Source organism: Strix uralensis, chromosome 1 (genome assembly GCF_047716275.1).
Source record: "Strix uralensis isolate ZFMK-TIS-50842 chromosome 1, bStrUra1, whole genome shotgun sequence".
Taxonomy (NCBI): domain Eukaryota; kingdom Metazoa; phylum Chordata; class Aves; order Strigiformes; family Strigidae; genus Strix; species Strix uralensis.
Window position 1 is genome coordinate 2,420,024 of NC_133972.1, and position 23,652 is coordinate 2,443,675.

A 23,652-nucleotide genomic window follows, 5' to 3' on the forward strand; every position below is an offset into this window, starting at 1 on the left:
GTGATGGCGAGATTTGTCCCAGCTGTTTATAGAAAGCTTCATCCACCTCGCTGCTTTGGTTGGGGGGTCTATAGCAGACTCCTACCGCAAGATCTGCTTTATTGGCCCTTAACCTAATCCAAACACTCTCAACTCCGTTATCACTATACTTGATTTCTGAGCTCTCATAGCATTCTCTTACATACAGGGCCACTCCACCACCTCTCCTTCCCTGTCTATCCCTCCTGAAGAGCTTGTAGCCATCAATTGCTGCACTCCAGTCGTGTGAGGCATCCCACCACGTTTGTTATAGCTATATGTCATAGTTCTCGTGCTGCGTCATGGCCTCAAGCTCCCCCTGTTTGTTGCTCATACTGCGTGCATTGGTATAGATGCACTTGAGATGAGCTCATGAATCCAACACCTTTTTGTGAGTGTGGGCCCCATTCCCTACCAGACCCTTCTCAGGTGCTTCCACAGTTCCTAAACATCTTTCCCTTCTTGCAAATGAAGTGGCAGAGGGAGAGCCCTCACCAGTCCACCATCCTTCAAGCTTTGGCATGCTTCCCTTGAGCTTGTTCCTAACATGCCCAGTTATCTCCCTGTCCCCCCTCATATCTAGTTTAAAGCCCTGTCAATAAGCCCTGCTAACTCCTGCCCCAGAATCCTTTTCCCCCTCTGGGACAGCTGCATCCCACCTGTCTCATTTCTTGCCAGCAGACCAGGTGCCTTATAAACCTCGCCATGAGCAAAGAACCCAAAATTCCGACGGTGGCACCAGTCTCTGAGCCACGTGTTAATCAGATATGTTTTCCACCCTCTTTCAGTGGTTTTCCCTTCCACTTGAGGGATTGATGAAAACATGACCTGAGCTCCCGAGCCTTCAATTAGCCACCCCAGTGCATTGTCATATGTAATGTAATGCATTGTCACTGACTGCTGTGGAAACAAGGAAAGTCCTTATGAAACCCAAGAGGTCCAGCCAGAGCTGCAAGACATTTAAAAATATCCCTGCATGTCAGAGGAGTCCCTGGATTAGTGGCGCCTTGGGAAAGCCAAGCACTTTCTCATGGTGACACCTGGAGGCCACAGCTTGTTCCTTCAGATGTGCCTGTCCTGGTGGGCAGCCCTCGGCAAGGGGTATTTCAAAGCAGCCTGAAGTTGAGCTGCCTTAAAACACCATCAAGAACCACCACCACCCGCCTCCGTCCCCGCCTCCCCACCCCTTGTCAGGACCCCGTGTAATAAATGGTAGTTCTGAGAGTTGCAAGGCTCTGCCTGCTGTCTCATTCTTTCATGTTTTATGCCCCTGCAACATCTCTGCCCTCCACCGATGCTGTAAATCCTTCAGATGCTGTTCCTGTGGCATAACATGCTGCCCTGTAAATCTTTCTCCTCCTCTCTGGGAGCTGCTGGTTCCTGGTTCAGCATTGCAGCAAGTGATACCCCAGGGCAAAGGGGCACATGTATCACCCACTAAGACACAGCTATTCAAATACATCAGTGTGGGCTTGCTTCCTCTCTTTCAGGACCATTGCAGCTTTTTAAGAAGAGAGGGAAAAAAAGGCAACCCCCCCCACGTTTCACTTAAGAAAAGTTTCTCCCTCCATTTTTACACTTGGTCACCAGAACAGCCTGGCTGCTGGTTTGCAACTTGGAGTGATGCAGCCCGTTTCTTAAAATAACAGGGGATTGTTTAAGGGACTTGTTATCCTCTTTGGATACTCATGAACAATTTTGGAAATGGCTGAAACTGGATAGCTGTGGATGGCAGGCTGTTGATACACTGGGGGTTAGAATGCCTGCATTGATTTAAAGCTCATTATCTTGTTACAAAATATCTTGGTGCAATCAAATAGTATATGGCGGAGATGGCTTTAAATCTGGCTGGAGCCAAATGTCACATGGACTTGCTTGGAAGCCACCTGAGCTGCCTGCGGGAGACATGATACCTGTGCTCATGGGCACCGGGAGTTTGTGAAGCTTTCGGTGATGGAGAATGGGAGGACTAGAGCTGAAGCTGATGGGGAGATTGATGGAGGGGGACAACCTGACAAATGAATTCCTCCTGGCTTTCTATCAAACCTGGTATGTACTGAGGTTGCATGGCACTGAATTTCTGCTGAGATTTCACAACCTCTCTGAATTCAGAGCTTCAAACCAGGAGACCTTCAAGCAGGTTGTAGATCTGGGCTGTCTACTAAACCAGACCACATCCAGGCTGTTTGCTGCTAATTGCAGTGTCTCAGGCTCTCAGAGGAGTGCTTGCACGACCTATTCAATCGAGGACTTTCTGCTAGCACACTGGTACCTCTCCATTTTGTAGCACAAGTGGTAGTGGTGACGAGGCTGATTCTACAATCTGGCGGCATGGAGGCTCTGTCTCTAGCAGTGGCATCCCTCTGACAGGCGTGTGGGCAGTCTGACCTAGGGTGTAACCTAGAAAAAGCTGAACTAGCCTACAAAAGATGAAAGGTGCTTAGAAGGCATTTTCTACCTAGATGAATTTGGTGGTCTGCATACCCATGAATTTGTTGTGTGAAATAGGTAAAGAATTCTCCCACCACTCCCAATGAGAGAGTTTGCAATACTGAAGATGTTTCTGGGTTGTCAGAGGATGTGGTCTAACTTCAGCGAGAAAATGAAGAGGGAAAACACCCAAATCTGGTTTCTCAACCCTGACCACCCTTTATGGTATCCTCAGTGAGTGTGGAGATGAGCCTTTTTTTATTTTAACCTTCCTTCCAGTGAGGGAAAAGTTCCTGCTCTTCTTTTTCAGGTGTGTGGTAGAACAGTCAGACAATTCCTACTACAATCTGCTTTGAGTCAGCCCCCTTGGAAGGACCAAACCCCAGTCTCCTGGCCTGACATTTCATCAGTCTTCTGTTAAAATTCAGCATTGTGCACCTGGGAGTGCTTTGAGAAGACAGGCTCTGGGGATGGGCCAGAGTAGCGCCCCATGAGCTTGCTTGGACATGAACCTCCCAAGGAACAGTTCCAAAAATGACCTGGCAGGCCATGCAGTGTCTCTGCATGTCCTTGGTTGACACACCAGCTTACAGATATATCCACTACTGTCACCATCCACTTGTGTTATTTTTGAGTGGGGGATTTCTTGAGTTGGATCCAAAGCTGTTCTGGAATTGCATCTCAAATATGCAGTCATTTACGGCTTCCATAGCCAGAGAACGAGGAGTTATAAATACTGGCATGTTTGCTTTTTATTTCTGTTTTTTATTATTTTGATCGAAATCATGGGTCTCTCTGGGACTCTGTTTACCTACTGGGGGGGAGCGGATGCTGTCACCTCCCTGCAGACAAGCATGGAGGTGTAAAAAAGGGTTGTGCATGAAAGATTTGGGGTGTAAACTGCTTTTTGAGGCATCTGAGTGAGGTGCTGTGTTAGGTGACAGGCTGGCTACTGTGTGCTTCCTAGCCCTCAGGTGCCTTCTGTTAACAATTTTGTTGGACTGGAGTAGGACCCAGTGATTTTTTTGTTTTTTTTAGCGGGAGAGGTAAAAAAAAAAAGGGTGGTCATGGTTTCTATCCCAACCATCAGACTGGAAGTCTATGCTGGGTTCCTGCTATTTGGTGTCCCCGTGGTTGCTGTATTGCTGTACCATAGTGGTGTTACCACCAAGGCCTGTCCAACTCTTGCTCATATCCTTCTGTTTACAAGCAGAGACTATCTCCAGAGAGACAGCCACAGAGCTGGCCAGGTTTAATTTACATTCTTGAATCCTGCATTGCTCCACCTCTATCCATCATTCCTTGCCCTCCACTGTGTCCTCTTTACCATCAGTGATGCACATAGAGCTCATCATGCTTTGACATCGTTCAAACTTCTCACAATGGGTTTTTTGCATCTCTTTCCTGATTTTTTTCTTTTTTAACCCTTGCTCCAGCTGCAATTAAAGCAATCTCCTCCTCTTTCCTGCAGGTTTTAAAGAGACAGCCTTCTTGTTCGCCATCTCCTCTGCAGGACTAACGCACGCCATGGCCAAGGCGTGTAGCGCAGGGCGGATGGAGCGTTGCACCTGCGATGAGGCCCCTGACCTGGAGAACCGTGAGGCTTGGCAGTGGGGTGGCTGCGGCGACAACCTGAAATACAGCAACAAGTTTGTCAAGGAGTTCCTGGGGAGGAAGCCCAACAAAGACCTGCGAGCCAGGGTGGACTTCCACAATAACCTCGTGGGCATGAAGGTACATTGCAGACTGCTCAGCATGGGGGTTCATGCTTTTGTGGGGACAATAATGTGCTGCATTTAGGTGTGGAAACAGGAGTGTTGGATGCAAAATGCATGGAGTGATCCTTCTGCTAAAGGGGTGAAGTCTCGGTTGTGGGACTATGACCTGGTTTTACTTCAAGAGCTGTGCAAAACCATTGGAGGGAAATCAGAGGGAAAGAAACGGGACTGTCCAGGTCTAGAAAATGAGGTGGGGACCAATATTACTGATTTTCCAGAGGGAGGAGAGGGCCTTATGCTACAAAGGGATGGAAGGACAGGTTCTTCAGGCTTACATGAGGTAGGACAAGGAGAAAGGGATTTACACTACCACAACACAGGTTGAGGGATGCTTTTCTTGCAGCAGTTCAGCAAAGCATGGACAGTCTAGCATCTCCATAGCCAGTTTTGTTTAAAACTGGCTGCACAAACACCTGGAGGGGAACCAGTGTAGGGGTACTACTCTCTGAGTGACGTCAGTTGTAAAAGTCCCTTTAGCCCTTGTTTTCTGGCAGAAGCCTTCCATGTTGCCTAGAGCTGCTAGGTTTGAAGCTGCCAGTGCTTGGGTGTAGAATCTCTTTTTTATTTTTTCTTTTCCTGTTCTTATCCTCTCTGCAGGAGGACTTTCTGTTCTTTACCCCATGTTTTTCCCACAAGGCTTTACCCTCCTGTCTGGGGGCGTCCCCGCAGGACTGATGTAAAGGACAAAGTACCCGCAATTGTTGGATCATCCCAGCAAAAGAGGGGAAAGAAAGGGTCTTTCCACCTTCTCCTGTAGTCTGCTTGGCTGTACCTAGCCTAGAGTTGCTTGAACACGAAAATCCTTCTGATTGGCCAGCACAGGTGCCTAGGATCAGTGTTTCATTGCACCAACCTCGGAGGGGGACATACTGTAAGGCTATAAATAGCCTTCAAGCCTTGTTATTGTCTGTATGATTGGATGGAGGGTTGGGGCTGGGATCGGGGACCTGGGTCTCCAGTTTCCCAGGCAAATGCAGCCCAGCCAGTTGTGCATTCTAGGAATCACCAGCCCAGCTCAGTTGTTCCTGTGCATATGCATAAAATGTCATTCCTCGAGACAGAGTTGGGGCACTGGAGAATGCCACCAGCGAGTGCTGGCCAGCAAAAAGTCTTCCCCTCTCCCCACCGCCAGATGCTCCTAGACAGCGCTGAGATCAGGATTAGAAATATCCTGGATTTAGCTAGTGTCTGGCTTTGGCTGACAGTTTTTCTGCCTCTGGATTAAAAGGCTCAGTGCCTCTGGACTCCTGTTGCAGCTCTTTGGTATGTGGAACAGGCTTTGCAGGGTGATGAAATTTGCTTTAATCCTTGTGGTCGGTTGTTCCTGAGAGCTTGTCCCAATTCTTTGGAGTTGGCTGTGTAGCAGATGGGACTGAAAGTGGAGAAAGTGGTCCATGGAGGCTGTGATTTCATGCTGGAGATTGCTGTGAGATGTCCTAGCTCTCCTCCCTTTCCAGAGTCATATTGTAAATCCATGGGTATCCCTTCCAGCAGTGGTGGGGCTAAAAAACTTGCCCAAGGGATTTGACTTAACTCCCAGTGCTCTCCACCCCAGTAGCTGCAGTCATGATGCCCAGATGGCTGAGACCCAGTCTTGGATTTAGGTTAGATATCCTTATTTGTCATCTCTGCTCTATGTGACTAAACGAACTCCAAGGATGAGCTGGAGGGAGTGAATCTCCACTTTCTTCCTTCCCTGTCTTGTCCCGATCCCACTGGGAGTTAGTTCCCAGGGAAGGGGATATGTCAGGGACTCTTGCATCCTCTGCCTCTACTTTACTTGGCACAGTCAGACTCTGGTCATTGGCAGTGGTTTCTAAGCACTAATGTGATATCTGCAGCTAAACAGCTGAGTAACAGTTGTGACAGTTGTCCAGACACTGAGAACCCTCATGGCAATCCAAGTCAAAGACCTTTGCTGCGGATCAGTGATCCAGTGTTCCTATTTTAGCCCACCCACACCGTGCCTGTCGAATTGGTATTGCTGTCTGACAGCTTTCCTTGCCTATTTGCAGCAGCGGTTGAAATGACTTCTCTGTTTATGCTCCTAGAATTAGTTGAAACCATAGTTGAAAGGCAAGCCAAGCAGCGCACCAGATTCATGACACCAACACAAAGCCAGGCAGAGAACAAGGGAACTGCACGTTGAGAAGGAAGCTTTTAGGATGATGGTGGTTCAAGATCAGGAGAACATATGTCTATATAGTCAGGATATGTGGACCTAAAGCACTGGCACAATAAGGTGCCATTAAGATGATGATCAGAGATGTTCATCAGAGATGAGGACCCAGGCTGGCTTTCTAATTGTAAACCTGAAGCACTTGCTTCAGATGTCAAAATATTCAAACTGATTTGAAGCCTGAGCACTGACCTTGGTGTGATTGATGGGATGTCACTGACATTGCTTACGCTTGGGTGTAGATTAATATCAGGTTCAATCTGCTTCCTTCCTCCTGGTTCCACTGCAAGTGCAGTGTTGGAGGAGGAGTTGCTCAACAGGCAGTACTAGGTTCCCTTGCTGAATTTACTGATGTTTTCCTTGGTGAAGGTAGTGGGTTAAATATGAAACTCATCATGTTTCCTGTAGTCATCTTTCTCCAAAGAAGCTGCCCATCAACTAACTGCTGCCATATAGACTTTCCAACCATTGAGTAGCAGGAGATGCTAACTTAGTGGCTATGACAGTCTGAAGCTACCTTGAACTAAGCTAGTTTGGTTATCTGAACAATAACTCATATGTATTTGATTTGATGTGAATCAAAGGCAATATAGAAAGACTGCAGATAGCCTGGATTTGTGCTATTTTGGAGCGGAACAATTTTGAACTGGAGTGCTCATTATATGACTAAGATGCTCTTATGGCCTCTAATGTCCCTGTGAGTTCCAGAAAGATGATTATGGCCACTTCAAGCAGGAGCCGAGATGCAAACTGAATGCCTTTCCCAAGGTTATGCAGCAAGCCGATGATGGAGCCAGGAGACTGAAGCCAGTTCTCCTGAATACCTGTTCAGCACGTGCTGTGTGTTTTTTTCTTTAACCAAACCACAGATTTCATGTCTATTAGTGAAGCCATACATGCATGAACCGAAACCTTTGCACTACAGTTTTGGACTAGGCTGAGAATGGACAAAGAGACTTTCTTTTCCACTACTTGGTTTTGCTACAGGAGCTTGCTGCAGTGCCAGCCAATATTGGTGTACTTACGGTGTATGTATGGATGTGCACATGTGTGTTCACTGAGGAAGTAGAGGAATGTCAGTTAAAGATACAGCTCAAGCATGGTGGTCTCTGATTCTTAACAACATAAAATCCTTCTCATCTAATTACTCCCAACCATGGCAGAGTGTATAAACAGTCCCTTGAGACCCAGCAAAAAAAGGACCTGTGCTTAATTGACTGATTTGGCAACCACCCCTATACCCTTCTGGTCAACATGACAGTTTCTCCATGGTGTCACACTAGCAAAAAATCCGCGTATTTCTGCAAGGGTGACATTATCCTATCCCGCCTAGTTTTAGTCTCTCTTGGTAGAAGTTCTCATTTAGTTATTATTTTACTTCTGTTTTTTACAACCTTGATGGGCTGACTGTAATTTTGCTGCCACCAATGAAATAATCACTGAACATGTTGTGCCTGTGATGGCTCACAAAGTTATATGATATGACCTCAATCACTAATGAAAGGGTGAGCTTGTCTAGTGTGAGGATGAGGTAATTAGACCAGGACTTCTCCAGCCTTCTCTTTATTGAAAAGTAGGAGCTCTGAATAGACCACTTATTAAAAAAGCAATTTCCCTTCCTTTGCCAAATCTACTCTTGCTCATTCAGCTATTATTTCAGAGGGGTCTTGGGTGGAGAGGGTGTGTGTTGGGGGGATGTGTGTATGTGTCAAGGGGATGGGGAGTGGTGGTGGAGAGGGAAGTCAACCGTATTAAAGCTTGGTTGCCAGCAATGAAGTTTCTTGGTTATATTAAATGAAGCACAGGCAGCCTTGCTAAAGCTCTCTTCTCTATATCCTCCCCCCGTCTTCCCCCCTTGTACACACAAGTGCAGCCCTCTTTTGTAACCCATTAATGAAAAGTCGGAATATTAGAGCACTCAATTAGTTCCACTGGGCTTGAGTAAGTGATGTTTTAATTAAATTTGTCCAGTTTCTCAGCAAAGTATCATTAAACATGACTTTCCAACTCCCTCTCTGGAGCGTTGCTAAGTTTCTTAATCCCAGGAGTGCTGACCTCTTCCAGAGGTATGTCTGGTCAAGCATGTCTTGCAGATCCAAGGGGCACTATTAAAGGGGGCTGCTGTTACCCGAGGAAAAAAAAAGTCATGTTCTCATTCCCTTTTCCCTTTATCCTTCCAGAAGGAGGGACACAAGCAAGCCTTTGCCTGACCCTGAAGTCAGGGGTATAACCACAGTCTCCCTGAGAGCCAAGAGTGTTTAGTGCAAAACTATGGGAGGGCAGAAATGGAGAACAAGAAAATTCTTCCCTCTGAAAGATCTCTCTTTAGGCAATATCCTATTTAGGCCATATTTGAAACTGGTTCCCTTCATGAGGCTTCCTTAACTGTTTTTGCACAATATCATCCCACATCTTTTGGTCTGTGTAGACTGTATGAGTGTTTCTGAAGGACCCTTGTCACCCTTGTTGCTGTAGGGTTCAAGTTCAGACCCATCCCAAGAAACGCTATGCCTGCATCTCTGAAACCATGTGGGATGCTCTGGAGAGGATAGTGGGAGGTGCATGGACTTTTCCTTGTCCTTGTGCTTGTTTTGGAAGTTCATGCAAGAAATGGCTTTTCCCTTAAGCAGTGCTGGCAGGGATCTATCTCAAGAGCTGAGCGTGCCTCCTGTGCTGGAGATGGACTCTCCATATCAGGTAGATGTTTTCCCAGATATCATCTGTCTGAGGAACTTCATGAGCTATCACATAACATGTTATCAGAGCATACCACCCTCTTCATTTCTGTATCTCCATTTTACAGAGGGGAAAATGAGACCCAGAAAGATTAAGTGACTTACTAAAGGTCACACACAGACGTGACGAAGCAGAGGCTTGCACCCTGGTCTCCTGTTGTAGAGACAGTGTTTACAAGCACTGCCCATCCCGTCTCGTACGGTTCCTACTAACAAATATGCTTCCACTCCAGAGTTTGTTGAACAGGCAAGCTTAAATGCTAATCCCTCTGTTTTTCTGCACTTTCTAAAAGTGTAATAATTGCTCTTTTTTATGAGACAAATCTATATGAGCTTATACTAATACAGTTGGTGCATGGAAGAAAAAAAGAAAGACATAATGCATCTTTTAGGCAGTTTCTTTAGTGGTGTGTTTGCAGGGAGAAATCTAGCATCACACTTACCAAGGTACAAATCAAACCTAGTAAACAGCAGCCTCTCTGAGACTAGCTCTTGACTTCATACGTACAGATCAGTTTTCAGGGCCACAACTAGTATTAATTGCTCCAGGTTATGACAGGTAGGAATGCATAAGCATGCGCTCTGGATTTTCCCATCCTTTCAGGCTGAGATTGGCTCAGCCAAAGTCTTTCTAAGGCCTGGAAATCAACACTGGAAAAAATTGCTTGCTGTGTCCCATAAGTTGAAATTAGTTGTTTATGTGGAGCTCCCTTAGCATGTGAAGCACACTAGGAATACTAAAGGGAAAAAAAGTTCTCAATTTAAAGTAGGGATATGTTGTTCTATGTTTAAGTGTTTGTATTGCATATCTCACTAAAATATAAGTGTTCATATTTTTAAAGAAGGAAGGGTAGTGGAAAGGGAAAACTCTTCTGAAAAAAGTTTGGGAACAGTCTCAAAAGAAGGGCGCTTTTTTTTTTTTTTTTTAAGAAGATAGAAGAAAAAAGGAAAGGGAAAAGAAAACTTCTAAGAATCTGTGAAGAATTTATAATTCAACCAATGCTGATGGCCAGTGTTAAGGGACAAGTCTGGTCGTCTAGTTGTTTGGGCACTGTGAAGAAATAGGGACCATGGCTGCTGTGCAAACGAACGTTAATATTTGAGCTGAGAGAATAACTAAGCCTATTTAAATTGAAGGAGGATATATATATAGAGAGAGAGAATGGAAGAGATCTGATTTGTAAAGAAGCATCCCAAAGCCCTTTCTGAAATAAGACAAGATGAGGGCAGGCTTTTTCCTGGATGAGCTGACTCTAAGGAGGTTCATTTGCTCCCTCCTCTCCCCCAAACCATAGCGAATGGTTTGAAGCCTTGGAGCCGCAGACCAGCCATGACGACAGCGCAGCTATAACTGAGGAATTCTCACGGCTGTGCGTGCGCTTTGGACTGCTGCTGCCCAGACAAGAGTTGTCTGAAAACCACTGCCAGAGCCCCGTGACCCAGCTGGGAATGAATGGGAATCTGTCCTCAGTGTTTCAGCTAAAACACTGAGAAATTGTGTGTTGCAGCATGTCTGAGACTGATCATTACAGGGGCACTTAGTCTGAGCTTCGTAGCAAACCATTGTTGTGAGGAAGGATTACATGTTGCATAGCAATGCTCTGCTGTGATCCTTTTTCCCTATGGCTCTTGTAAAGATTTGGACAGGCAGTCCTGCAGTGCTATCTGATTTCCTCTTAGCAGCAAGCACCAATAGAGACAGTTCAGTCGTGCTCTATCATAATTGTTTTCCTCATTGTGCCTTTGTCAGTATTTGGTATTCTCATGACAAGATCAATGGGAGTTTGTGTTCCTAAGTCAAGCAAACTAATTTTTTGAAAGAGGTTTATTTTCCTCCCAAACTGCTCTCTTATTTGTGAGACTACCAGACCAGGTGGGTGTTCAGAGGAAAGTGGGAGGACATAATTCTGATGTGTGATGCTATCCCTGACCCATCAATTGTCTTTGTTCAACTTTGCTTTCATGGTGGAAGCTCTCTACAGCATATAACAGAATAAGGATTCAAATGCACACTTGTGTTGTTACTCCTGAGTTACTATAACTCTGCTGATGTGTGGCAGCTATGGAGTTTATGCCATGGGGAGCATGAAAAGTTTTGTGCTTTGGATTTAAGCTGAAAATTTTGCTTCACATCTGTGCCAGGATAGGAGCATGTGTGTGACCACTTATGTGTAGATGAAATACGATAAATAAGTGGTGGTGCCATGTGTGTTCAAGAGAGGTTCAAGTCTATGAAGGATGGATACGGGTCAGGCTCTGAACTGTTATGTGCCTTGAAAACAGGAGCTACCTATGGCTCTTGAAATAAGCTTGTGTTAAAGTCTTATTCTGCCTCTTGTACCCTAGACTTTTTTGTTAATGAAAACTAAGTTATTCTATCCTGGAAGTCCTTCCAGGTTTGAAAGCATGATCTAGACATTTACCCATTTGTCCAAGGGCCCAGCCAGGAAAGGTTTCTCCAACACCTCTCCAAGCAACCTGCTGACTTGGATAAATCTTTCTCTGCTTCCTGGAGGAATGAGGTGGATTTAAGTGTCTTTGACAGGAGCCTGCATCAAGAGGAGGAAGGTCTTTGTGGAAGCTGGAGAATGAGATGGGAAACAGAAGGTCTTTGCCAAGATTCATTTTGGCTCGTGGGTGGTTAGGGGCCTGTAGACAGCAGTTCTTCATCACGCATTGCCTTGAGTAGCTGCATCGTGACTGTCAGCAGCAGGGCAGACTGGCTGGGGAAGAAATTTTTCTGGGATGTTCACTATAGCTGCCTTGTAACATTCTTGAGCCCTTCCTGGTCCTTCAAGGGAGAAGGTTTATGGGGCAGTTGGGATGCACCACACTTGCACAATGATCATATGAAAATCCACATACTGTATTTCATGAATTGGTGTATTCATGAGAAGGGGGACAGTGGAAACCCTTTATGCTTTGGTCCACCAGTGCATGACATCTAAACTGTCCTAGCCACTGCTTAACAAGGAGCTGGAATTGGGTCAGGAATAAAATGGACTAGGATTCACTAGGGGCTTTTTTTATTGCTGTTTAAGCCCAGACAGGGACCTAAACATATGCATTAACACCTTTTGAAAGACCTTTATGCTCTTTCCTTTTGAAAGACCTTTATGACCTTATGCTCAGGGGCAGCTGGTAGTGAAGAGCAATGATTTATAATACCTCAAATAATGCTGAATGCTGACATTTAGACACCTGAATTTGGCCCAGAGGGTGGGATTCTGCTCACAGGTGAAGGTATCTAAACTGAGGTGCCTCCATGTGAGCTGGCTCCCTAGGCTCCTGTTCAGGAGTGGAGATGTAGTCAGCACAATCAGTGGAGCCTGGAGAGCTGTTCAGCAGAGCATGTGCAGGTGTCTGCTTCACTGCAGGATCCTTTGCCTGCTTTGGCTCCAGTGAGTCAGATGGGAGTTTAGAGGTGTTCCTCAAATGCAGGCATTTAAACGCTAATGCCTGCCTCAGTGAGGTCAACCCTGGCTGGATGGTGTGATTCAAGTGCCTAAACCTACATACCTATTCCTGATTGAAGGTCTGCCGCCATCTGCTAGCTGCCAATCTGTCAGGATCTGGATTTCCAACACATGTTGTGCCATATCTGCTAGCCCTGTGTGTATGCCTTGGATATACTGCACCTGCAACGTCAGCTCTCCCACTGAGCTCTGGAGAGGTGGCTCCTGATGGGAACAGCCTGGTGTCCAAGTTCCCTTCCTGCATTTCATGACCATGTCTTCTTCAACTAGCTCTAAATCCAGCCAAACCTGTGCACAGGAGCGTGTCTACCAGCTGATGCGATTCCTGTTGGTTTCTTGTTTTCCCATCTCCTGTACAATGGTGGTCATCTCTTCCAGGTGGAGCAGATAGATGCAAATGGGTTGGGGGAGGTGGAAGGGTTGAGAAAAGCCTGAACTGATGAATGACTGCAGTGTGCAGCCCTTCTGCAAGTATCTCAGCAATTTTGCCCAGTTTGCTGATGGTCTGGGCGTGAAATCAAGTACAGGAGCTTTGTTTCACATGAACTTGCCTCTCACTTCTGGACAACCAGTGAAATGTGACTTTACATAAGAGACGGTAGGGGTGAGGGATTTTTTTTTTTTTCTCTGTGTTGAAACGTGTTCTGTACGCTCTTGTCTAACATTGTGGGATTTCTTGCAGAGTTGGCTAGACACTTTGGCACACAAAGCGTGACAGCCTCTAACCAAGCCGACCCAGCTGAGTACTATAAGCAGTAACACATCTCTCTCTGTAACCCGTCACTTGTTTGAATGCTACTGTGTATTATTGGATTGCATTTGAAAAGGTCTTGGCTGTTGCAGGAATGAAGTGTGACCATTGGCCAGGCTTTGCTGAGGGCCGTATTATGCATAGTGTCTTTCTAAAAATGTCTCTGTAATATCAGGATTGGGCCAGACCCCAATTCTTAGTCCATGACCTATTGCACGTTTGCACATGGTGCTCAGCAGGACTCATGCTGCCAAATAATTAAGAACCGGATGGTCAGGAAATGGACTGGAGCCAGTCTTCTGTTGTCATGAGGCCGTAATGTAGGCAGGTGCCATAATGGGCAGAAGGGAGATATTTTTTTTTTTTCTTCTTTACATGCCGTAGATGCCCAAAGGAAGGGCACTTTCAGTAGCACTTTACAGGAGGCAGCTCTATAAAACCAACTCTGTTGTAGCTTGCTATTTTAAGGGGTGGTTATACTTTACCCATTTAAAGTCAAAATGTAACCTATTTTTGGGGAAGGGGCAGGGAGGGAGAACTAGAACTATAAATACCTGCTTATAATCTGTGGACAAAATGCAAGTTATCTGGGACTGTGCAAATAACGTGTCTGCTCTCATGTTGCCCACGGGGGAGTCCCAGGCATGAATCTGTCTCTGGAGAAAGTGGGAGAGAACGTTCAGATGCCATTTATAAGGAGATGGGTATGCTTCTGTGCCGTGAAGCATCTTTATCATAGCCTGATTCGAAAAGTATGGGATCCTTTGTTTAGCATCTATCCATTTATGGGTACGGGGTCCTTTACAGCACCTGGGATGCTGTTACCACCTTTGTCTCTATTCAAGATGAATAGCCATTGATCCTCTCTTTGCTTTCTTCTCTTCCCTTCCTGATACTGCTTTTCCTTCCCATGCTGCTTTTTCTGTTGAAAATAACCTTGTCTTTCTGTTCCCTCCATCTCATACGTGAACACGGTGGTTCCACTGGCTCTGCTCTTCCTTCTGCATTTACACTTTGTGGTGGTCTGAAGAGAGCTATCCGTAAGCAAGATCTGAACATCTTGCTATATGGACACTGGCTTTCTTTTGCTTTGGGAATAAATTAAACATACACATTTATTTTCCGATATTTTGAACAAGTTATTTCCCTCCTGTAGGGATCTGTGAGATGAGTCTCATTTCTCATTACAACACCGACTACAAGGGTCTGAATTTTGAAATAAAAAGTAATTAAGAAAGGACTTGAAACCAAGCCTTGCCTGTGATAGTTGTAGTCCAGAGGCATAAGCAGGCATAAAGTTTAACATGAGAGTCCAAGTGTGGAGGGGACAGAATCTACTTCAGTTTCTAAGGGATTAAATGCCTTACGTTTCTTTTTCGCATTGAGTATGAAGGCCTTGGTTGTAAGTGCTCTGCTTTTTTTTGTGGAGAGAATAAAATATATGTTTTCATCCTAGTTGAAAACACGTTATAGAAGATTCTGTCACTACCTTATAAAAGTTATGCTAGCCTGGGACTTGAACCTTGCAGCCTGTTCCTCCCTGGACAGTGGCTTGTGTAGACAACATTTGGGCGCAGCAGCCCCCGAAGGCCTGTGTGATGCCATTTCCCTTTATCTCCTCACCAGAAGCCTGACACAGCATTTAGCCAAGTGACTTTTCCACCCCCCAGTCAAGTTCTTTGTAAACACTTGTGGCCTTGCTTACTGACTTGCCTGGTCAAATCTCAGGACCTGCTCACTCTGAGGTGCTGTTGAAGCATCAAGGCAGCAGTTGAGGTTCCTCATCCTGACATAGAGTAGCTCCTATTTTCTCATGATGGGGCAGGTGGTGCAGCCTTTAGTGCGGGGGGTCTGTTCCTATGGCCAGAACTGAAAATTTAAAGTCCACTTATCTCCCCGCAGAGTGACTGCCCCACATCTTCTCTGTGCTTGAAAATTGAAGACTGGTCCCTAGTCCTTCCTGCAGCCACCAGCTCTGTCGTAGTCCCCAGGGGTCATTGCCTGATGGGCTGGGGACTGAAGCCACTGGCCTGGACCCTTCTCACTGCAGCATCAACCCAGATTTCATGTTTTTCCCCTTGAAACTTTCTGTGTGAGAAGCCAGCCTTCCAAGCTGCCTACAGCTGGTGCCACAGGCAGAGTAAATCCTGGGGGCTGCATTAAAGCACCTAGAGTTACTGAGCCCTTCACACAGGGGTCCGTTTTCTATTTCTTCACATCTTAATTTTTCAGAGAAAAGGAGGGCACAGAGGAGACTGAGGCAGCCTTGGACTTCACCGTGCATGAAAACATACTTCATTAAACAAGTGTTTGGCCAGCAAGCCCTCTTTGTTTTTAAAAGCACGCGCAGGCTTCTTCATAGCTAGCAGAAAAAAAATTGGCAGGTCCTTTTGAACATGCTACCACACTCTGGAATAGGATCTTGAACATAGGTTGGAGAGGCAGAAGCTACCGGGATGTTTTTGGAGCTACTCCTTTTGGTGAGGGTGATTCAGGTGTTGTTATCGAGGGCTTATATATATATCAGATACATGAAGGTTTTTCCTGAGTCACAAAGTGAACTGGGTAGGATGCTATGCCTAGTTGTTACTAGTAGAAACAGCACAGCTTAAGCATGTTTCCACTGAGCCTGTGCTGCTAAATGGGAGGTGTTTGAGTTTAAGGTGGTATCATGTGTGTTGTGGTATGGAGATGGTTCCACACTCATGTTCTGGACCATGTACCACCCCACCTGTATGTTCGTGTGTGTTACAGTAGAACTCTCCCTCTTTTCTCCACTAATCCAACTCCTTCCATTTTTGTTACATCTTATCTCCTTGTTCTTTTTAAAATAGATAAATAGGTGTTAAAATATGTATTAATCTCTTAGTTGCACCACAGCTTCAGCTCTCTGTCTATGTAGATGAGTGCCAGCACTGGACAGCCTTTGTACACCTTACAGTATCATTAACTACCCAATAAAGCAATATTCTGGCAGGTAAATGTCATATTCCTGGAAACTGGGACCTTTCTAGAACAAGTATTTCCTGTAGCATGTGTTTTTTGTCCTCTTTCAACAGATAGTTTTTGTATTGTGATCGACTTTGTGTTCCAGAAGTGTCTTCTAGCAAAGGGTTTTTTTCTGTGTCTTGATTTCTTCCCCCATAACTGATTTTCTTTTGGGGCCATGTGTGTCTGCAGGTCATCAAAGCTGGAGTGGAAACAACCTGTAAATGCCATGGCGTATCGGGCTCCTGTACTGTCCGAACTTGCTGGAGGCAGCTCTCTCCATTCCATGAAATAGGGAAGCAGCTGAAGCAGAAGTACGAGACGTCGCTCAAAGTGGGCAGCACTACCAATGAGGCCACGGGGGAAGGTGACATCTCCCCACCCAAGAAGTCCATCCCTGGTCACAGTGATCAAATCCCAAGGACTACAGATCTTGTCTACATTGACGATTCCCCAAGCTTCTGCATGATGAGTAGATACTCACCTGGGACTTCGGGAAGGAAATGTTACAAAGACAAGAACTGTGACAGCATCTGCTGCGGGCGAGGGCACAATACGCAGAGCCGGGTGGTCACCCGTCCATGCCAGTGCCAGGTCCGTTGGTGCTGCTATGTGGAATGCAAGCAATGCACCCAGAGAGAAGAGGTTTACACCTGCAAAGATTGACGCGTCTTCTGCTCGATGGCAACCCTCGGTGACGGGCGATGGTGATCTATGAGAACTACATATGGAGACAAACAGGGTTTGATTGACCTTCTGGGATCTGAAAGCTATGTTGAGACATAAGCACTTTGTAGGGTACAGGTGACCCAGCTGTGTTGCTGTTTTATTTTTGTTTTGTTTTGTTTTCCTGTAGACTGAATTTTAATGAGGTCCAACCATGTGAAAATAAGTGCCTGTCACACTGGGGTTAGACACCAGTTGACCTCCACCTTAGTTGTCTACGCAGTTTGACGGATCATTTATCCTTGAGACATCTTGATCATTTCACCAATCCTCCATGAACTCCTGGGCTAATATATTATTTTTGGCATAAATAACCTATACTACTTTATTCCTGAAACTTACCCAACTGCCTAGAGAACTAAGCATATATGAAAGAAAGATCTTTGTTTTGAATGCGATGGCACAGGAAGTGGTCATTTATTTCTCCTTCTAAAACTGGAGAGGTGTGTAGGGTAAGCAGGAACAGCCCTGATGGTTCCTCCAGTGGAGTTTCTGCACGTTGAGCAAATGAGGCTCTGACAAAGAGACCTACTGGGAGGGTAGACTTTTTAACAACAGCTCTGTATCCACATGCTTTGATCACCAAATACAGCTCAAAAAATGTTGGGTCCACCATGTTGCAGACAGAAATATATCCAAGAAAGAGGTTGGGAAGACAGTAGAAAACCAGATGTGCCTGCCCCCTTCGTCCAATTGTTCTTTTTTTTAAAACAATTTCTTCAAATGCAGTTTCTTTAGCACTATCGCTGTCTTAATTTTTATTTTTATTTTTTTAAAAAAAACCACTAGATACTTTTATTTTCACTTTGTGCACGATTTATTTTTTTTCTTCTCTTCCCACCTCTTGTTGATCAAATTCACCCTGTGGTAACTGCTTCAGAAATCTGAACTGGAACTTTAGTCTTATGCCGGCTGAATTTGGACATGTGTTTCTGAGTAGGACGAGAGAAATTCGAGTGCATATTGGAACACAGCAATGTCTTGCATTGTGCAGCAGCCTTTTTGGCCTGGATCAGACCTCTGGAGGAGTTGACTTTTCTTTTACTAGGTCATCATTCCATTTACTCTAAACTATGGCAGTGGTACATGACACAAGCTGTATGTAAACCCTATGACCTTAAGATTTTTTTTTTAACCACTAGATCGAGAACTGTATTTTAAAAATACAACTGCTAAATGACAACCAGCTATTGGATTTGGAACAACCCATCGATGCAGAGACAAACTATCAAGTGGCCAGAGAAGCCAGAAACTGACTGCAGTGGTAGATCGTTCTGACGCTGTGAAATAGATGACAACCTTCAGAATTCCTTTTTTCTTTTGAAGAAGGAGACTTACAGTCCAGGACTTGATGTGGCAATATCCTTCAGTCATATAAAAGTGGATTGGAAGCATCTAGTGAATGCCTCAACAAAGCTTTCTAAGGAACCGCTGGAGAGCAGAGGGCATTTTATTTTATTTTTGGTAGCGATTTTTGATTGTCCAGTAGTAGCAATTTCCACCAATTTTATATAAGCCATTCATCTGGTTCTCAAAAGAGGAAAGTTGGCTGGAGTTTTTCAAGCAGTGGCAGATGTTAGCCAAGCAAAAAGAGCAGTTTTCCAAGCTGGACCATTATTTTTCAAGGTGTTTTTTTCTTTTATTTTCTTTTTTTTCTTTTTTAACCTTTTTTTCCCCAAATAGTAGCCACTAATATTTAAGCTGTTCATGTGCATCTACTGGGAGGATAAAAGGTTGTTTTTGTTTTGGTTTTTTTTTTTTTTTTTTTGTCTTAGTAACAAATACCTGCAGTCCAACCTGGCTTGTTGGCATCAAATCTTGAGGTGGGGGCATGGGGAGGGACAGGATGTTACCGTTAATAGCGCTATGGTCCTGCAAAGTGAAGCGTACTGTCTCTTTTTTGATATTTCCTTATTTGCTGTACAATTCTGGAGGTTGAGGTAGTGCTGGAGAAGGAGGAATCCACGAATGGTGTTTGTCCTTTCCACCACGGCAAATGCACGGTGGTGCATTTGATGCAGAAAGTTTGCAGGAATGTCTTGCAGCTTCCGGGAGATGCACCGCTTTGAAAGTCACCCACGAGCAGTTTATCTAATGGCTTAAAAAATAAACTGACTAGAAACCTATTATTCAGTGTGTGCATGTGTGTATATATATACACACACGCATGCTGACACATAAATATATATATAAATATTGAACGAACATTTATTTATTGTAAAGCCCTTCAGAAGGACCTTCTTATGGTTTCAATGTGGTATTATGTTAAATTCTCTTTTTCCTTCTGTCTCTCTCTCACACATATGTGCAAACTCACTGTTACATTTTTGTGTGTGTGCTAGAATAGCTCTTCCCCTCCAAAGTAAGGCCGGATCCAAACCTTCTCAAAACGTGAGGATTTTTGGGTCTGAATTACTATTTCTGGCTCCATTCTTTTAAAAAAAATATTTGTTCTTAATTAAAGAATGGGCCTCAATTTATGTGCATTATTATTAATTATTATTATTATTATTATTGTTATATTTAAACCATGGGCCTCATTTTTCCTTCTTTTCACTGGTGTCTCTGTCTCCGTTGACCTCGCTGGAGTAACTCCACATTGCACTGGTGTGAGAGGAGAATGAGTCCCTAGATGCAGAAGAGAGGGCAGTGTTGGCATAGATATCATTGCAGAGAAAATGCCTGGGTCAGATGGGGTGGGGTAGCTTGGTGTGTTTGGCAGTGGTGGGGAGAGAGAGATGGGAGGGCAATAAAGCAGATTTGTCAAAGCTTGACTAGAAGAAAGCGGCAAAGAGTGAATGAACTACTGAGTGAAAGAGCTCTTCTGTGTATTGTAACTCACGCACTGAAGCCTGGATGCTTTCTGTAAGTATTTAAAAAAAAAAAAAAGCAAACACAAAAAACAAATTGTATTTATGTTAATGTGGATATATTACTTGCCTGTTATATATTGTAAATAGCAAGGTTTATTCTCCTGTGGTTAAAAAAAATTATAAATAACTAAATAGTAGCGAGGCACATGTGTTAAATGTATAGGCAGTGTATAAAATATACTAACACTCTGAAATCAGGAGAACATGTCTTCTTGGCCTTTTGACCTAGGGTGGTAAAACATATGTGGGTTATTTTTCTTCTTCCCCCCACTGCATTGTGTGTGGTTTGGGTAAGGGGGTGTTTAGTTCCAGCATGTTCCAGTGTTTGCCTTATCTTTGAAGAAAGACTGGGGGGAAAAGCCTCGTTTTGGAAAAATCCAGTGGAGCTTGAGTAGGATGAAACAAGTAGCAGCTAGTAGAAAAGACGTCAAACCCTCTCAAAACCCTCTCAGTGCTTGACCTGGGTTTTCTGCTGGTGATAGATATGTGTTGGAATTGAATTGACCCATGGAGCTGGAGCTTACGCTTGTGCTACTCCATACGTGTGTTCAGAAAACCCTAGATAAGAGACCCTGAAGGCCTCTATAAAACATTGGGTAGTGTTTTGTAAAACCCTTTTTGTTCCAGCTGTGAGAAATTGGATTTTTCCAGAGAGGCTAATTCTACCACCACACCATTGGATCTCCAGTGCAATTCAATGAAATTGCTCGGTTTTGTAAAACTACTACAAGAGTGGATTTGAGTTCCTGAATCTTTCATGGTGTCATTTCATATTAAAAAAAAAAAAAAGTGCAAAGCGACTTTTTCCCTTTTTCTTACCCCCAGAGAAATAGCAGATGTAACTGGAGAAGGATGGACAGGTGTAGGGGAGGTCTCTGGTTTCTGATCCTCTTTCACCCCCTGTCCCCCCAAAAGTGTCAAAGTGTTGGTTCTCCTAAGCTGATCCAGCAAGACTTGCGAGATCAGTTTTGGGGTGGGGGGGTGCAACCATTATTTATATAACTTTTTTATTAATTTTTTTAAAAGAGAAGTTAGCTGATGGAAGAATATTTTTATTGAATAGTGCATTTAGTTATGTCAGAAATATTAAAAAAAATATAATATTTTTGTAAACAAGGCAAACTGAAAATGTTTGCTGTTTTATATCAGAATTTTCTATTAAAAGAAATAAAACCCCACACAAATAATTGTTGCACCCATCATCTGTTTTTTAACAAGCTTCTATTCTGTGTGACTGACTCATATATGCCAGACGTGGAGGCATGCAAAACAAGTCCTAAACGTTACGTTCTCATTGTCTTCCAGCTTTCAAAAGACTCCAGTTGGTGAAACAAGTGTTTACTCAAAGGGGCTTTTTAAAAATTATTCTTGACACTAAAAATGAGTTATGAAAAATGAGTAGCTTGTAATTAAAATATAAAAACCTACCCTGAAACTTCAAGCTTACCCTTTTTCAGTTGTGCGTCCTGGTCTTGAGATGGCTCTGGATGGAGGAAAGCCGAAACCTATTTACAATAACTAGATGTTTGCCATTGACCTCAGTTAGCCTTGGAAGAATGACTCTTACAAAGGTTGTCGGGGGAAAAAAAAATCATAATAATCTGAGTACATGGGAAGGTTAAATGAAGAGGACCAAATTCCAGGCTTGATCTAAGACAAGCAATTTTTATCTATTTGAATGGGGCAGTGTAAAACTTGGGGAGCTGGGAACTTTCTCTGCAGTGGTTCAGGAAGCCTGTTGTTCACCTTTGGAAGTAGGGGATGAGTTACGGACCATCTGTTTTCAAAAGAGCTTTTGGGATTGCTGGTTTGGAGACCTGAGTAGGGGCGAAATAATTTTTGAGGATTTTTTGTGGTTGGCCAGCTTCTACACATCTGCCTTCCTTCAGCCCAAGTCTTGAATTTCTTTGTTAATCGTTTTTCAGCTGCCCTATTTTAGCCAACATATATTAGGTTGGTTTGGCTGTTGTAGGGTTGGATGAGAACCCAGATGAAGGGACAGATTTCTCAAGGGTACTTTCATGGAGTAGATGCTGCTTAAGGTAATTTTCTGGTGGATTATAGTGCCTGTGAAAAATTCCTCAGTTGATGCTGCAGTAAAATTAGGTCTGTTCTGTACTTGACAAAACAGGTGCAGCAAAGCTCTTCGTTCCCAGTTTATTTGGCTCTGCGTGCACATCTGTTGGGTTGAGTCTGGCTTCCATGGCCAGCTTGTCCTGACTTTCAGTTTTCAGGATGCTAACTAGGTGATGACTTTTGGAGAGCAACATTTTCCCTCAAGAGAAATAGTGCTTTTTTATGACCATTACTGTTCATGTAACTTGAAGGAGGCTCAGTATGGCACAGGATCAGGCCTCTAGAAATCTGGTCATTGCTCAAGCAGTCAAGCTTAGGGCTATGATATTACCATTGAATAGCTTTTAGATCTATTTTTCACTGATGAATATTGGATTTGACCAAGCTATTTACATGTTCCAGGAAACAGAATATTTCTGAACAACAACAACAAAAAAGGGAATCTCTAGTATTTGTGAGTTGGGAGGCAAATGGATATTGCAAGCACAGTTCAGCTCTGGCATCATGGTAGGCTTCCTGTAACTACATTTCTTCAGGTTCAGGGAGTGAGTAGGGTGTAAGTTAAGACCATAAATGATTCAGACACATAAAGTTCAGCAGGCTGTCAGGGTACACATCTGAATAATGCATTTTTCTCAGTTGTTGCTGAATGTTTTCAGAAATGGGCAAAACCCTTCTCAGCAGCATTAGGCAAGGTGACCCAAAGGGACGGGAGATTCCTCCCTCACCCAGTCCTCCCTTTTATCACAGGATTGCTCAGGAAAGTTGGAAGAGATGCTGACTTGATCGGCATAGTGGGGAATTTGCAATGGGACTGGAGTCATCCCCCCTTAGATAGGGAGCCTGTGGTCTGAATCAGATCAGGTGTATGCACCTCTAGAAGGTGATTTGGTTCATGTGGAGGTTCCAGTTTCTCCTTGCTGACAATAGAAGGGGATAAAGACATAGACACCCAGGTTAACAGAGGTGGGGATGAATTCAGGACTAATCAAGGTATGTGTGGAGAACTCTACCAGCTCCCCTTGGGCATATACCCTTCTGAAACAGCAATTACCAAACTAGCACAGGAATTTTCCCTTGTTCCACCCCACCGTAGTCTCTAACAATGCCCTTTGAGGCCTGAATGTAAAGTCTAGGATTTGTTTTGCACACTTGGGATGGCATTTCCTTTTAAAGGGAGATGGGAATGCTAACATGAAGGATTAGTATTTTTCTTGGTTTTCGTTGTTTTTTTTTTTTTTTCCAATGTCTTATGGGAGCCTAAGTTATTTTTCTCTACCTCATATGTACAGCTTGTAGGTATAAATCTGATTCTGAGTGACTGTTGAGAATGTATTTAAGTTATTTAACATCTTTGTATAACAAAAAAGCCAGAACAAATGAAACAATAAATGTATTTTAAATTATACTTGAAGCGTGCTTCTCTTTCTTTGCATCTGTTGAAAAAGGTTCAAGTGGTTGCGGGAGCCCCTGTACCTTCCTCAGCACTACTCCTGACCTGTGGTCCTGGAACCAATCTGTCCCCATGGCTAATGTAAACCTTAAAAGACCATAAAGCAGCCTAGTATGTTGGCAAGTGTATTGCCTAGATGAGTAGGATGGTGTGTGTCCAGCTTGAGGTC

The 23,652-nt window shown here is 44.1% G+C and overlaps 1 protein-coding gene across 1 annotated transcript in view; it reads left to right on the plus strand.

The window, feature by feature from the left end:
- The window catches only part of WNT9A (Wnt family member 9A), a 64,473-nt gene extending 41,035 nt beyond the window's left edge, over positions 1-23,438 (plus strand). Inside the window, exons 3-4 of the mRNA XM_074866927.1 lie at positions 3,920-4,182; positions 16,548-23,438. Coding sequence (XP_074723028.1) covers positions 3,920-4,182; positions 16,548-17,021 — 737 coding nt within the window. The 3' untranslated portion in view covers positions 17,022-23,438. The remainder of the gene's footprint in view (positions 1-3,919; positions 4,183-16,547) is intronic.
- Positions 23,439-23,652: the final 214 nt, after the last annotated feature.